At 38.7% G+C, this 14,646-nt stretch overlaps 1 protein-coding gene across 2 annotated transcripts in view; it reads right to left on the bottom strand.

Annotated features, from left to right (window-relative positions):
- Nucleotides 1-14,646, bottom strand: part of SDK1 (sidekick cell adhesion molecule 1) — a 728,283-nt gene that overhangs the window by 428,605 nt on the left and 285,032 nt on the right. For both annotated transcript variants that reach the window (XM_029576917.1, XM_029576918.1), the window contains exon 4: nucleotides 13,544-13,691. In XM_029576917.1, coding sequence (XP_029432777.1) covers nucleotides 13,544-13,691 — 148 coding nt within the window. The remainder of the gene's footprint in view (nucleotides 1-13,543; nucleotides 13,692-14,646) is intronic.

Consider the following 14,646-nt stretch of genomic DNA (forward strand, 5'->3'; position numbering starts at 1 on the left):
AAAAAACCTCTTAAATAAAAATAAATAAATAAATAAATCTATCTACTGAGTGGGCCTCATATATGTGTACAGGCAGAAAGACAGACAACGTGGCAGCAAAAGGCACAGTGTAATGATTAAATGCATCTAAAAACTGAACACAGAGAGAGGTTTAAATTATTTTGATTTGAATGAATTGGGGGAAAAAAAAAAACTAGCTGGCATTTTATCTTTGACGTTGGATTCCTAAAAAAAAAAAAAAAAAAGTGCTGGTTCAAGTGTAATGAGCGGCATAATATTTGCCTCAGTGGGCTGTATTTTATCATATTATGTTTTACCCCTCAGGGCACTACATTGTGCTAAAATTCAGTGTAAAATGTTGGTGCTACCATTAAATAATCTAGCCACTCATCAATCTAAATTATCTCCCAGTTAAATCAATCTAAAGCAAAGCTTGATTAAAATTTAAAAGGATGTATACTTATTTTGTTACAATTGTTTTAAATATTTAAACAACACATTACTTTAATCATTTCAAAGTAATAGATTTAGTCCAGCTAGTTAATAACAAGCATAATAAAATGATTGATATTTTCTAGAGACACAGTGAGCCTTTTGAATAAACTGGTTAAAAAAAATTGTATTAACAACACTATATGCAGTACATTCTACTTCAGCTATTAAGTTATGCACTTTCTATTACAGGTTTTAATTTAAACAACTCTTTCTAGAAGAAACTGAAGTGGTAATAACTTAATGGATGTTCAAGTATCTGAGAATCTGCAATTATGCATAAGATTGTTTTCTAAATCACCTGGGATTGTTTCCCACCTACGTGTAACAATGCAGATCGTTATTAAAAAAGCATATGAACCAGAGACTGATTAGAAGTTTGAAATGTCTGAAGCCAGGAAGTTTTAAATCTCAATAAAACCAATGCAAAGAAAACTAGACAAGTGGAAACTTGTGCTAATATTCTTGTCAGGCAAACTAAAGGATGCAATCTGACATGAAGAAACTGCAATTAATTTGAACCTTGTCTAGGACATTCTTGATAACTCATCTGATAAAGGATGGCAGTGTCAACTTTGGGGTGGAGAGGAGAGGCTATGGGAGGGTATGCTAGGGCCTGGGGAGAGTCCCCCCAGATGTTGAAGAACAAAAGGAGGAGGTCCCTCTCAAGATGATCTGAAATAATACCCGATATCTCCACCACTAGTGCTCAGGAACAAAGTGGGCACGGCTACCATGGTAGAGCACCTCCAAAATGCAAGGCCTAGTGCAGTCGCCCAGATTGTCCATCGTCCCCTCTGTTGATAGGTAAATGACTAAAACTGTGGTTTTTCATGCAAATATTTTAATTGGTCCTTTTTTCTCATTGAGCAGCATTGCTCATGTTTTTACTGAGTAGAGAATTGATGTAAGTGGGTTTTGAGGGATGTATGGTAAGAGATTCTGATGCATTGTTCTGGGGCATCCTCCTTAAGACAGTTACGGCCTGATTTTAAAAACATGGCCTGCATTAAAACCAGGAGATACGTTTGTGGCTGGGCCACGCGCGCTGCAGGGATTTTCAAAGTCCTGTGGCCATGTGCGTATCTCCCAGTAAGTATCGAAGAACCAGATTACAAAAAAGGGGCGGGGAAAAGGCAGGCTGGGACAGCTCCATTAGACACTGTCCCGCTGAAGTGGGCGCCAGCAGCCGGCTGGCCTGTGTAACCTACTACTGCTCCGGAGAGCAGGTAAGTATTAAAACAAAAAACCCCGAAGTTAGTGGGGTTTAGGGGGACAGAGCAGATAGGGGAAAATGGAAGCAGGTTAGCTAGGGGGTTTAGGAATTTCCCACCCAGTCCACTCCTTTTCTGGAGTGGACTGGGTGGGAACTGGTGAAAGGGCCTATTGCGTTGCCACATGCCTCTTATAAAATGTGCCCCCCTTATGCGTGCGAGTTGGCACACTTGCACACAAATGCCTGAACAGATATAAAATCAGGCGTGCATGTATGTGTGGGTAGAGGATTTTATAACATGTGCACATGCAGGTATTAAAATTTCCCTTTTACTGTAAACTATTTGAGGATGTGTTAATATAAACCAAAGATATTTGGAATAATAACATTAAATCTTTTTTAAAAGAATAAATATAAGAAAAAATATCAACTATAAAAATCACATAAAAGTACAAGTATACTATAAAAAAATTGATTAAAACCAGACATGGCCATGTTTCAGCAACTATGCCTTTTCATTGTTCATTTGTGAAAGAATCCAAATGAACAATAAAATGATGTACTTAATAAGCGACAAGTAATCTGGAAGAAATAAAAAATATATTTCTTTGAAATAAAAAAGAAAATGAAAAAAACATCTCAGAAGCAAAGGAGATCACTGTGGATGTACATACTTATGCAAAGAATAGTAAGCCAAGCATGTGTCTGTGGAGCAATCACCAAAGGATAAGCTTATCGTGATATACAAAATAAACATTAAAATAATATAAAACAGTAAAAAAGGAACAAAAATAAAAAGTCAGTGAGTGATGTATACTCAAAAGGAATATTAAAAATATTACAACATTCTTAATACAGTTAAATAAATAAAAGACAAAAATAACCATTTACATACTAAGAATTGTAGATACAATTCAATTGATAGACTTTTGTTTACATGAATCTTCAAGTGAGTTTTTAATCCATGCTGCTCAATCATAGGACAAAACTGCCTCTATTGATACCATGATCTTATATATAAATATTTGTGGTAGATCTAGATTAGCTATAATTATAAAAACAGTTATGTTTTACTTTAATGATGCCAATTTTACAATGAATACCTCTGAATATGTATGTAAGTACAAACCCCCAACCCACCTCCTGAAAACCAATCCCAATCACTCTAGAGTGGTACTTATTTATAGTATCAAACTGACTCTATACAGAGGCGCTCTCTCTCAATCTCTCTCTCTCTATAAGATATCAGACATACGTGCATGAAGAGTATTTTATAACGTGTGCATATATGGGGGAATTTTTAAACGTCGGCGCACAGAAATCCCGGGAGACACGAGTGTGGTTGGGCCGGGCTGCATGCGCGCCGAGCGCATTTTCAGAGTGGCCCAGCCACACACGTATCTCTTGGTATGCGCGGAAGTGCTGGGCCTTTAAAAAGGGGTGGGGCATGGTGGGGTCCCGGGGAAGCAGGTCACACTGCCCACCCATGTTAACTTTGGGCCCAACAAAAAATTAATTTCTGGCAATGCCACTGATGCAACCATTCAACCTATTTGAGTAAAGTGTGATTAAGCTGAAATGTTCCTCGTGTCTCTAAACAAAGGAGTGTTGGTCATACCTGAAACATTAAGAACTTTTATTGTGACCATTGATATTTTTGCCATTCCAGAAAAACTGATGGTCATGCAGCCTAGACCATTGAAAGAGATGAACTTTTCATGAAAAGTAGAATAAGGGCTGTGAATGATAATGAACTCAGTTTTGGTCATATTTAAAGACAATTTATTATGTTTCAACCAACTAGTGATGGTAGGAAGACAAATTTTTAGATGATCGACAGTATCTTGCCAAGAGGAATGAAGACGGATAGCAAACTGAATATCATCAGCGTATAATTTGTAGCAGACAGAAAGAGATGAAAGTATCTTGCAGATTGATGCAAGATATATATTAAAAAGACTTGCAGAAAGGAAGGAACCTTGTGGAACCCTATTTTTGATGGGGGAGAGAGATGAAAAGGTATTCCCATATTTTATTGTTGTGAATGTTCAGAGAGGTACAATTTGAAGCACTTTAGAACAATACTTGAGAGACTACATTCTTGGAGACAAAAAAGTAAGATATTGTGGTCAACGGTGTCAAAGGCAGACGATACGTCCAAAGAGACAAGAAGGAACTGATGACCAGAGTCAATGACCCACTTCAATGTATCAGTGAGAGAGAAAAAAAAAGGAGTTCCGTATTAAGAAAACATCTAAAACCATATTGGTAAGGATCCAGAAGCTCAAATTTCTCAAGATGTTCATAAAGTTGTCTCAAAGTGGGAGATTTAAGTATTTTTGAGAAGAAAGGAAAGTTAGGGATAGGCCTATAAAACTATCAGGGTCAGACAGATCAAGATTGTTCTTCTTAAGAAGAGGCCGAACCACAGGTTTTTTTGGGGTTTGTTTTTTTTTAGTGAAGAAGGAATGAAACTTCATTGAAAGACAGATTGATCAGTTTAGAGAAAATGGGAGCAAGGACATTTCTGGAGGCCTTAAAAATGAAGGAAGGACACAGACTGGAAGGACATAAAGTATTACTGGAATTAGAGATTAAAGTTTCAACCTCAGTTGAAGAGACGTATTTGAAATTATCCCAGGAATTTGAAATAAGAGGTTCTGGATTTGTGTACCAACATGGAATAAAGAAAAAGAGAGATTAAGTTTTTCAATCTTAAGACTGAAAGAGATAAGTAAATTTCTCTGCTGAATCTTTTCTTATCAATGGGAAGGCTAAATAGTGTGATCATCTTAACTGAATATTTTCAGGTTTTTTTTTTCTTCATGGCTTCTTCTGCATGCTTCCAAAGAATAAACCTGGCACATATAGTTTTGCTGGTCAGTGATGAGGGGAAACGTGGGAAAGCTACTAGATACCAGGAGAAGATGTGAAAGGAAGACAGAGTTCCAGGAAAGCACAAAGTTGACATATGTGTGTTTTTAACTACCTATCTCCTGTGTCATAAAGGTCTTCAAAGAGCAGTGTAAGAGAACATGGTTGTGAAGAAAAGGGAGCAAGGAATAGGGGATGCAAGGAGGGATTTAGCTGCCCTGACTCAGGAAGACCCCAGTACCTGACCATTTCCCCCTCTACAATCATGCTATAATACAATGTTTGGACCACATAGTCTGCTAGGGCCTCAATGTTAACAGAAAAGAGCTCTGAAACCAATCCAAAAGCAACTGGTGAGTTCAAACTAATTTTTGAGGCTTACACAGCTTTTCAACTTCAAGCCTCGGAATGCTTACTGTGGACTTTGGCCACACTAACAATGTCAATGACAGCAAAGACTTTTGTCCTCTGGCAACCTTTTTATTGTATAAATAAAGACAGATTTATTTTGGAAATGCTCAAGTGAGTGTCATTATGTGTCTTCTGTTGCCACTGGCTCCTCTGTCTCTGTCAGTTTCTCCATCTTCTCCAAGTTTCCCCTGTTTTGGTCAGGCCAGGACTGCCTGCATCCCTGGTTGTGCCCTAGGCAAGCAATCTTTTTAAATGAGAGAGTAAACCAGGGGACCCACAGGCTAACATCACTTGCTTATATAGGGAGTCCGCCTTCATAAGCAAGTTTGTCTAGTTTTCTGACAAGCCAAATGGGAGCTGCAATCCCTCCCACACACACAAACATTGCTGTTCTGGCTCAAGGCTCAGAATACCTACAGTATTCTCTGGCAAGAGAAACCTCAGCAAGGATAGCAATGATCTTGACAATCATGCCAAAAGTTTTCACACTGTTCCTTCAAGTATAGCATTCATATACCTTTCATTTTGTGGCATTTTCCAGTTTTCTATTTATACTTTTTTAAGCAGGGTCTTTCAGCTCTATTATATATCCTGAACATGTATATGAACTTAAAAGTATCAAAATCACTATTAACATTTTTTTCCAGCTGTGGATTACAAAGTATGAAATGATTTTACTTTGCCTTGCAAACATACTTCATTATGTAACTATGTCACACCTCCACATACCGAAAACCAATCGAGAACATTAGCAAATGCTAATTTTTAACTTTGCATCAGCTTTTTTCTCAAGTTTTTAGCTTTAATATCTTCACACAACTATTCACACCCAAATTAAGTAGTCTAATACCACACAATATGTCTTCCAGGTAGTCATAACTCCAGACTTGTCATAAAGTTACAGAACTGAGATAGAACACAATCCAAAAACCACTGATTGGCACAAAGTTCTTGCAAGCAAATCAGTCAGTTGTACCTTTCATAGTTATTGCACTATGCTCCACTTAACTATAGGGATGAAACTTAACTTAGGTTCAATGAGGCACAAAAGGACCTTTATAAATGTCAATCAAACAAAGTAATGATCTATAATGTACTAAAGCAGCGTATGTACCAAAGGCTGGAAAGAAAAAGAGCTGGAAAATAAGACTTTGAAATCTTAGCACTATTTTAGTTTATTAAGGTATATTGAAAGCTGTCTTAATTTTTCCCAGTTTAAATTTCTTTGCCTGGATGGCATGTCCGGATGATTTAAAGTTGCTTTGCTGGCCATGATGCACCCAAGCCCCATGGGCCATATTGCATAGAAGATAAACTGTATTATGGCTGGAAAAAAAAAAGTAATTTCTTTTGTTTAAAGCCTTCCCTCCCTACCCCTCTACACACCTATTCCTGAGCCACTTCTTATATATTCCTGTCAGGGTACATAACTAATATAATTGGTAATAAACTAGTTTGCAAATCTTAATCATATTTAAGTGTTCCATATTAACACAATGTTTATTATTCAATGTAATAACTGCTGTGCCTTTGTTTTAAGGCAAACCATATGGAAGCTTAGAGCTTGCCCCATTTGTTTCCAGCTCCTTTCACTGAATAACAAGTTGACTCAACTCAAGTTAGAAATAGCTGTAATTAAAGAGGCGAAACAGAAACGAGCAACCATCAAAGAAGCCTCCACCACTTTACTGCATTCAGAAAACCTGCCCCCACTCACTCAGAGGATTCAGAAACAGAGAAATAAGTGGATGACAGTGGGATCTGGTAGAGTAAACCCTGTGACCCAGACACACCCACTCTCCCCAACTGTGCATCCCAGATGACCATGACCATTTCCACACAGCATCCAAAAACCTAGAAACAAATGGATTATGGTGGGCTCTGGTAGGACAAGACACACCCACTCTTTCAAATGCTAGCAGCACAAAATGTCTTTTCTGCATTGAAAAAAGATCATGTTCTAGCAATGGAAATTCCAGTAGTATCTGAAAGGAAAGAAGATACCCAATGCACATGAAAACCCCATGACACGATCAAAAGTCATAACAGAAAGATTCTTGTACTGGGAGACTCGATTAGGAGAGGTATTAATTTGGAGCATAATTTCAAGGGAGACAAAATAGTTAAATGCCTTCCAGGATCCTCAACTGCAAATCACGTATTGTTTTCGGACAGCCACGACTATACTCTTCCCTGTTTGGATACACCCAGTGATTATTAATAGGGAGGCTAAGGATGTATGAACGCTTCCTTTTTTTCACTACTTATGAGAGTTAGTAGAGGATGTGTCACTTATCCTGAGATTAGCTCACACGGGCTTCTGTAAAGCAGGAAGTAGACCCTTCATAGCAGATTTGAAAATGAAAACATTTTTTTTTTAGTATAGTTATTATTGCAGAGTAATCGTTGTGTCCCACAGTATTGCACCACAGTGAAGGAAATGTTACCTTGCAAGGCAGATAAAATCTAGGTTAATAAGCAAATGGAGAGCTATTTACTATAAAGTTAAATAATCCTGGCACCATGAGGAATACTGTCAGTTAAATTAATTAAGAATCTACTTGGTCTGAAAGGAAACTCCATCCTAGATGATATCACAGCTTTTCACATCACCACTTAGATTACCTCTGTGACCATTCTCTTGAGTAGGAAAGTATGATTAAGCCATATATTACATTACTATTTTTAGTCCAAACCAAACCACCTCTAATTTCCAGCCTAATGACCCTCTAAGTTGAATAAGATATTGGTCTATTACTTCTGCTTATTGCAAAGGTTACTCTTCTCCTTATATTTCTTGTTATAATTCTCCCCCAAAATACTATTACCATAACAACTGACAGGATAGTTGAAATTTAAATTTAGTTACAAATTACATTCTCTTCTACATCGTTTTCCTAAAAAACATCATTAGGTTGAGGGAAAGGCAAAAAAAAAAAAAAAATCACATATATCAAAACAATAAATAATTGAAACACAAAAAGCAAACCGCACAGTATCCTACAAACTATTCTAATATTAAAAATTAAACAGAATGGTACTCATTTTTTTGTAGAATTAATTCATTTGGTAGCAAGGTTAATCTTCAACTTCAATTTTTAATTGAGTTGTAAATTTATTTATCATCAGAGATTTGAAAATTCCTTCATGGCTCACTCACCAAGGTATTCCTTCCTTCCTGCCCTGCAACTCTCTCCCTCCCCTCTCCCTCCCCTCTTTTTTCACCCTTCTCACAAACAGCCCTCTGATTCTCTCTCCCCTACTCCTCCCAGTTCTCTCTCCTCCCTTCTTCCTCTCACTACAGCCCTTCTTTTCCATACCATGGGCCACGATTAGGACCAATGATAACACACCCGCCTCCTGGCCCCACACAAGTCTGTCCATCATCCACAAGAAAATCTCCAGACAAGTGAATTTTCAAAATTTTCTTATAATAGCATTTATACATGGCCCCAAACCAGGGCACCTTATACACAAATACAATGATTCCCTGCCCTGAAAAGCTTGCAATCTAAACAGAAACTTGAAGCAAAGGGACAGAAACAAGGCAACAATCAAAGTCATTTTTGCAGGTAAAGCAGCATTTTATGTGCAGAAATGGATTTTTTGAAAAATGCCAACACCCTACGTGGAAAAGATATGTGTATTGTTCAATAATATGCATACCTTTACACACATAGGGTGAATTTTCAAAACATTAATTTGAAAGTTATTGTCATACTGTAGATAAATTCTCATGGGTAGGATTACATTTAAGGCAGTTTGGCATTTTCAAAACTATATATGTTTTTTTTTGCCTGGAAACAGTACACACAGAAAAAGCAAGTGCAAGTCTCTGCAGCTACTTTTTCCCCAAGGCAATAATCAAAGCAAAACTACCCATGTAATTTTGCTGTAATTACTGGTGAAAACTCCACAGGTAAAAAGTACACACGGAGTTTGTATCAATGCAGGAAGTTCATTGTCCCCCAAAAATGACTTCCCAAGTGACAGTGGAATGTCAGCTGTAAGAGGAGAATATGAACTCGTCTCCTGGTTCTCTGCCCATTATTTTAAGAATTGGGGACTACTCTCTCTGTTGTAACTATATGAACTGGAAAAAAAGGATAATAAACCAAAAGAAGAGTCTGAAATAAATGCCCAGAGTTTGGCTTTTTTAAAATTTTTACTTGTTAACCCTTGTTTATTTCTGTGCATTCAAATGGACTAACATGTAAACCACACTGTTTTATTAAATGAAGTGTCAATTTTTCAGATTCTGTCCTCTCTAACAAAACCAAATAAAAAAATTCTAACTTTAGGGGAGGCGGAATTTGCTACTTTGCGATCTTACAGATGCAAAGCTACAGTAGCTGAAACCTGTCTTCAGTTTCTCCTCTCGGCATTTGGGACCCCCCCCCCCCCCCAAAACATGGCAAGGGCTGGAACAAGGGTTGGCCGTGGACAAATGTCTCGCAGGAAAGAAAACCACTCACCTTGAAATAATGCTTAGCTAATGACAGAGCAGCTACTTTGCCATGACTGGGTGAACTGCTAATTAGACCAAAGGAAATAAAACTGTCAGGGTACTATAAAAGGATAAAGAGAAATAAGCAGTAATTACAGTTTTATTGTTAGTGGGGAAAAGTTATCAAACACAGCACAAGACCAAAAATGCAGGTTTATAAATAAATACCAGTATTTATCACATTAGAGCAATCAAGTAAACACAGTTAAGAGCTGAGAATTTACTTTTTAAAATCTCACGAAAACAAAAGAAAAACCAGCAAAGGAACATCCCTGCTATCTGCAGCCGCTGCTTACACTAACATACGGGCCGATACGGTAAAATCGCGGGAGAGCGGGCGAGCACCCATTCTCCCGGTGCACGCACAAGCCATTTTCCGGTGCGTGCGATACAGTATTTTAATTTATTTAAATTAGGGCCGGTGGTAAAAAGAGGTGCAAGGGACACTAGCACGTTCCTAGCGCCTCTTTTTTGACAGGAGCAGTGGCTGTCAGTGGGTTTGACAGCCAACGCTCAATTTTGCCGGCGTCGGTTTTCGAGCCTGCTGACAGCCACGGGTTCGGAAACCGGACGCCGGCAAAATTGAGAGTCCGGTTTTCGACCTGCGAGCCGCGGGCCTATTTCAATTTTTTTTTTACTTTTTTTTAACTTTCGGGACCTCCGACTTAATATTGCCATGATATTAAGTCGGAGGGTGCACAGAAAAACCTGTTTTTACTGCTTTTCTGTGCACTTTCCCGGTGCCCGGAGAAATTAGCGCCTACCTTTGAGTAGGCGCTAATTTCTGAAAGTAAAATGTGTGGCTTGGCTGCACATTTTACTTTCTGTATCGCGCGGGAATACCTAATAGGGCCATCAACATACATTTGCATGTTGCGGGAGCTATTAGGTTCGAGGGGGTTGGACGCATGTTTTGGATAAGGGGTAAAGCTAGAGAGTCCAAAACGCGTGTCCAATCGCAGGTTAACAGTGCGCTCCGCTGGAGCGCACTATACTGTATCGGCCTGATACTAAATGAGGGCAGAGAAAAAGACCGTCCAGCCCATCCAGTCTGACCACACTGCAAAGGATACATCCCAGCTGCTAGTCACTGCCCTGCCCACAATTTTGGCAGTCTTTCTGCTCCCCTCCCCCCACGTCTTTAAAATCATGAGAGGTCTAGAATGGGTAAATGTGAATAGGTTATTTACTCTTTTGGATAACAGAAGGACTAGGGGTGTACTCCATGAAGTTAGCAAGTAGCACATTTAAAACTAATCGGAGAAAATTCTTTTTCACTCAATGCACCTCAATTAGAAATCATATTTATTTAACGAGTTTTATATACCGTCATTCGGAATCGTCAAAATAACGCCATCATATTATCCCAGTACTTCAGACATATCATTGGTTACCAATAAAATTCAGAATACAGTACAAAATTCTTACTATCATCCACTCACTCATCCATAAATTCTTCTACTAGACTCTGTTCCCTCCTCTGTTTTTACAAGCCCACTAGACACTTAGGATCTCTAACAAAAAACTTTCTTGATATACCTTCATCTCGACAAGCACATCTAGACATCACAAGAAAAAGAGCCTTTTCAGTAGCAGGTCCTATCCTCTGGAATGCATTACTGGATTCATTAAGATCCCTTTCCAATTCAATTCATTTCAAAAAATCTTTAAAAACATATCTTTTTCAAATTGCTTTCAAAATTACTCCTATCAAACAATTTTTTTACATCCATTCCACCATTTTGTCCTCTCAACCTTTTCAACTACATGGCACTTACTTTGATTATGTTATGTCAATGTTGAAATGTAATAGTTATGGATTTTTATTTATTGTGTTTTTATTTTTTATTATAGTTTTTTATAATTTTAAGTACATTTTATTTTTTGATTTATATTTTTCGTACACCGTTTTGACTAAACCTTGTTTGTAAAGACGGTATAGAAACATTTTTAAATAAATAAATAAATAAATTAAGCTTTGGAATTTGTTGCCAGAGAATGTGTTTAGTTCAGTTAGTGTAGCTGGGTTTAAAAAAGGTTTGGATAAGTTCTTGGAGAAGAAGTCCATTAACTGCTATTAATCAAGTTGACTTAGGGAATAGCCACTGCTATTACTACCATCAGTAGCATGGGATCTTCTAGTGTTTGGGTACTTGCCAGGTACTTGTAGCCTGGATTGGCCACTGTTAGAAACAGGATGCTGGGCTTGATGACCTAGTATGGCAATTTCTCATGTTCTTAAACTGCTAGAAGTGGAATACAAATGTTTTAAATAAATAAATAATCGAGTCTAAAAGCTACTCTCTCTCTCTTTTTGAATTGTTAGTGGTAGCAATTGGGTTCCACTCAGGTTAAGGCAAAGACCGTGCAATCTGAATAGGCTCCCCCTTTCCCCAAATGTCTCCCAGTTTGTAAAAAAATCTAAAGCCCTCTTCCTTCACTACAGTCATTGAGACTTAAGACTTCAGCCTGCCTCTATGGACCAGCACATGTAACTGGGAGCATTTTTAAGAGGTTCTGGCTTTTAATCTCTTATCACAAAGCCTAAATTTGGCTTCCAGAACCTCCCTCTGTATTTTAGTATGTCATTGGTACACACACATCCGTGTACGTGAATGTCTCCCGGTACGTGCACACATCAAAAAATGTGTCCGGGCAGGGCATGGGCATGTCGGGGGAAGACCAAAGATGTGCGGCAGGGGTCCCTAGTGCGTAACTTTATTTCTGCTATTGCCGGCGTGTAAGTCAAAAAATAAAAAGAATCAGGGCTGGTCAGTGGACTTTTGGTCGGGTCTAACAGGGGAGAAAAAAGCCTTTAAAACTAGGGGGGTTAGGAAGTCCTATCCCTACACTGGGTGACCTGGTAACAAACTGGGAAAATGGTAAGTAGCCTCAGCCATACCCCTTATAAAATTCCCCCCGCTTACAGGGTAGACGTGGCATTTGCACGCACATGCACACATCTATATAAAATTGAGCACACAAGTACATGCATACAGCTGAAAAGACGCGCATGGCAGTTCCTAGCAATAGGACCTACTTCTTGCCACTTCAAGATAATGGTTTTCTTCCTGGAGACCTTGCTCCTTCAAAGCAACCCAGGAGCTGCTCTACTACGTTCCGCCAGGTCTGCAACACGACCCTCTATAGATTGGGTTCATTCTCTGACAACTAGGAGCTCTTTGAACCAGGTGCAAATCTCCATCAGGCTGACAATCATACATTTGACACTGATAAAAGACCAGGTAGCCTCATCTTACTGCAGGACTAATGCTGCATCTTATTTTATTAAGTTACAAAAACATTTTCTGAAATGTATTTTCCTGTTTACTCTATAGCCAAAAATTTACAATTAGCCTCTAAACAGGACACTGGGACATAATGGGTTAAATCTGAGTCATGTATCATTAGCACTTGTTTGTCCAAAGCATTAGTTAATTCCTATTATGTAAATTTTCTCCCTGCCCCCTAATTTGGCAATAGTATAGAAGTTTAAGACAGGAATAGAAAGGAAAGAGTTGGGAAAATAAAACAGCTCTAGCGTACTCTCAAACAGTCATATAGTATGCTTTTAAAACTTTATCGTGCTCCCAAACAGAAATCAATATACTTTAAAGCTCAATCACACTCTGCACAACAAGAAAAATACTTCAGCAAGTTAGACAGACCCCAGATTTTATCCAGTGGAAAGTACTGCTCTCACCAGCTCTTGCTTTAACAGCAGCTCCCTCAAGGTTTATCCTGCCCTCATCTTCCTATTTACCTTTATTCCAACACTTCCTTCAAACAAGTCATTTGATAATTCACAATTCATTTCAGACAAATTTTTATTCAGCTACAAAGTAAACTGTTCTATCACACTCCCAAACAGAAAATATTATACTTTAAAGCTCACACTCCCCTCAGTAAGCAAAATAGTTTAGCAAGTTAGACAGATACCAGTTTGCATCCAGTAAAAGTCCTGCTCTCACTTGCACTTGCTTCAGCAGCAACCAGCTCAAGACATTAGATCTGTAATATTTTTAAACTCTGTGGAAACTCACATTCTGCTGCTGGGAATAATTTTGTGGCCATCTCTAAACCAAGTCACTTGTGGTCTGGGATAGCTGATGACATTTGGGAAGTTCAAAACAGCAGCCAAGCCTTGTGACACTGTTTTTTTCTGGTCTCCATCCATGAAATTCCGCATATCTACAAGAAAACAAAATTATATTCCTCAAAACTGATATAAAGAAAGTTCTACAGCATTAATTTGCTTTGTCTGAAGAAACAAACACTTAAATCTTGCCTTGAGCCTTATGAATAAATAAAGTATATTAGCAGCGTATAAACCTCTTCTGTGATTTACGTCACTCTAAATATGTTTGTTCTGCTCTCTTAAATTGGAAAACATTCTGAATAAATGTGCTGAATCATTTTCTCTCTGACAAAATAGTGTTTCTAATAAAGAACATGAAAACTATTCAGTCAGGCCGCTTTCTTAAAGACACAGTTTGACTTGGGCTGACTTGGAAATTAGCTAAGATGAAATGCCTACCCTAACCTAAGCAGGTATACACAAAGCACCATACCCCCCAGGGTCAGGGCTTCCATTACACAAACTAGGTGGTCGCCTAGAGCGCCAAATTTTTGGAGGCAGCATAATCCTGCTAATGCATGGTACGGGGGTGGGGGGGGGGGGGGGGGGGGGGCGGTGCTGTGCCAGAGACAACATCACCAAAGAAAGGAGAACTGTGCTGGGGCCACTGTCGTTGGAAGGAGGGAGCCCTATGTGGGAGCTGTGACGACAGATGTTTGGGGAGGGGGTGTAAGAACAAAGATTCATCTAGGGGGCTAAATACTCTTGCCCTGGCCCCTTTTACTCCCCTCCCACAAAGAAGAATTTAATTTAAAAAAAAAAAAAAAAGTATTATAAGTCAGGGCTTGGCACATGTCTAGGCCTTCCTTGCAGCACCTTGGACAGCAGCAAAGGCCCTGCTGCCTCTCTGCAGAAGGCTTGCAGGGAAGAGGGAAGAGAGTTACATTTTAGATGCTAATTACTTGCCTTTCTAAGCCCAAGCTCAAGGAGAGTTACAATCAAGTTTTAGAGGAGTTTATCTGCCTCCCCCCAAAAAAAGCCAAAAAACCCCACAACAACATACAATTT

The sequence above is a fragment of the Rhinatrema bivittatum genome, chromosome 14, assembly GCF_901001135.1.
Source record: "Rhinatrema bivittatum chromosome 14, aRhiBiv1.1, whole genome shotgun sequence".
Classification (NCBI taxonomy): Eukaryota; Metazoa; Chordata; class Amphibia; order Gymnophiona; family Rhinatrematidae; genus Rhinatrema; species Rhinatrema bivittatum.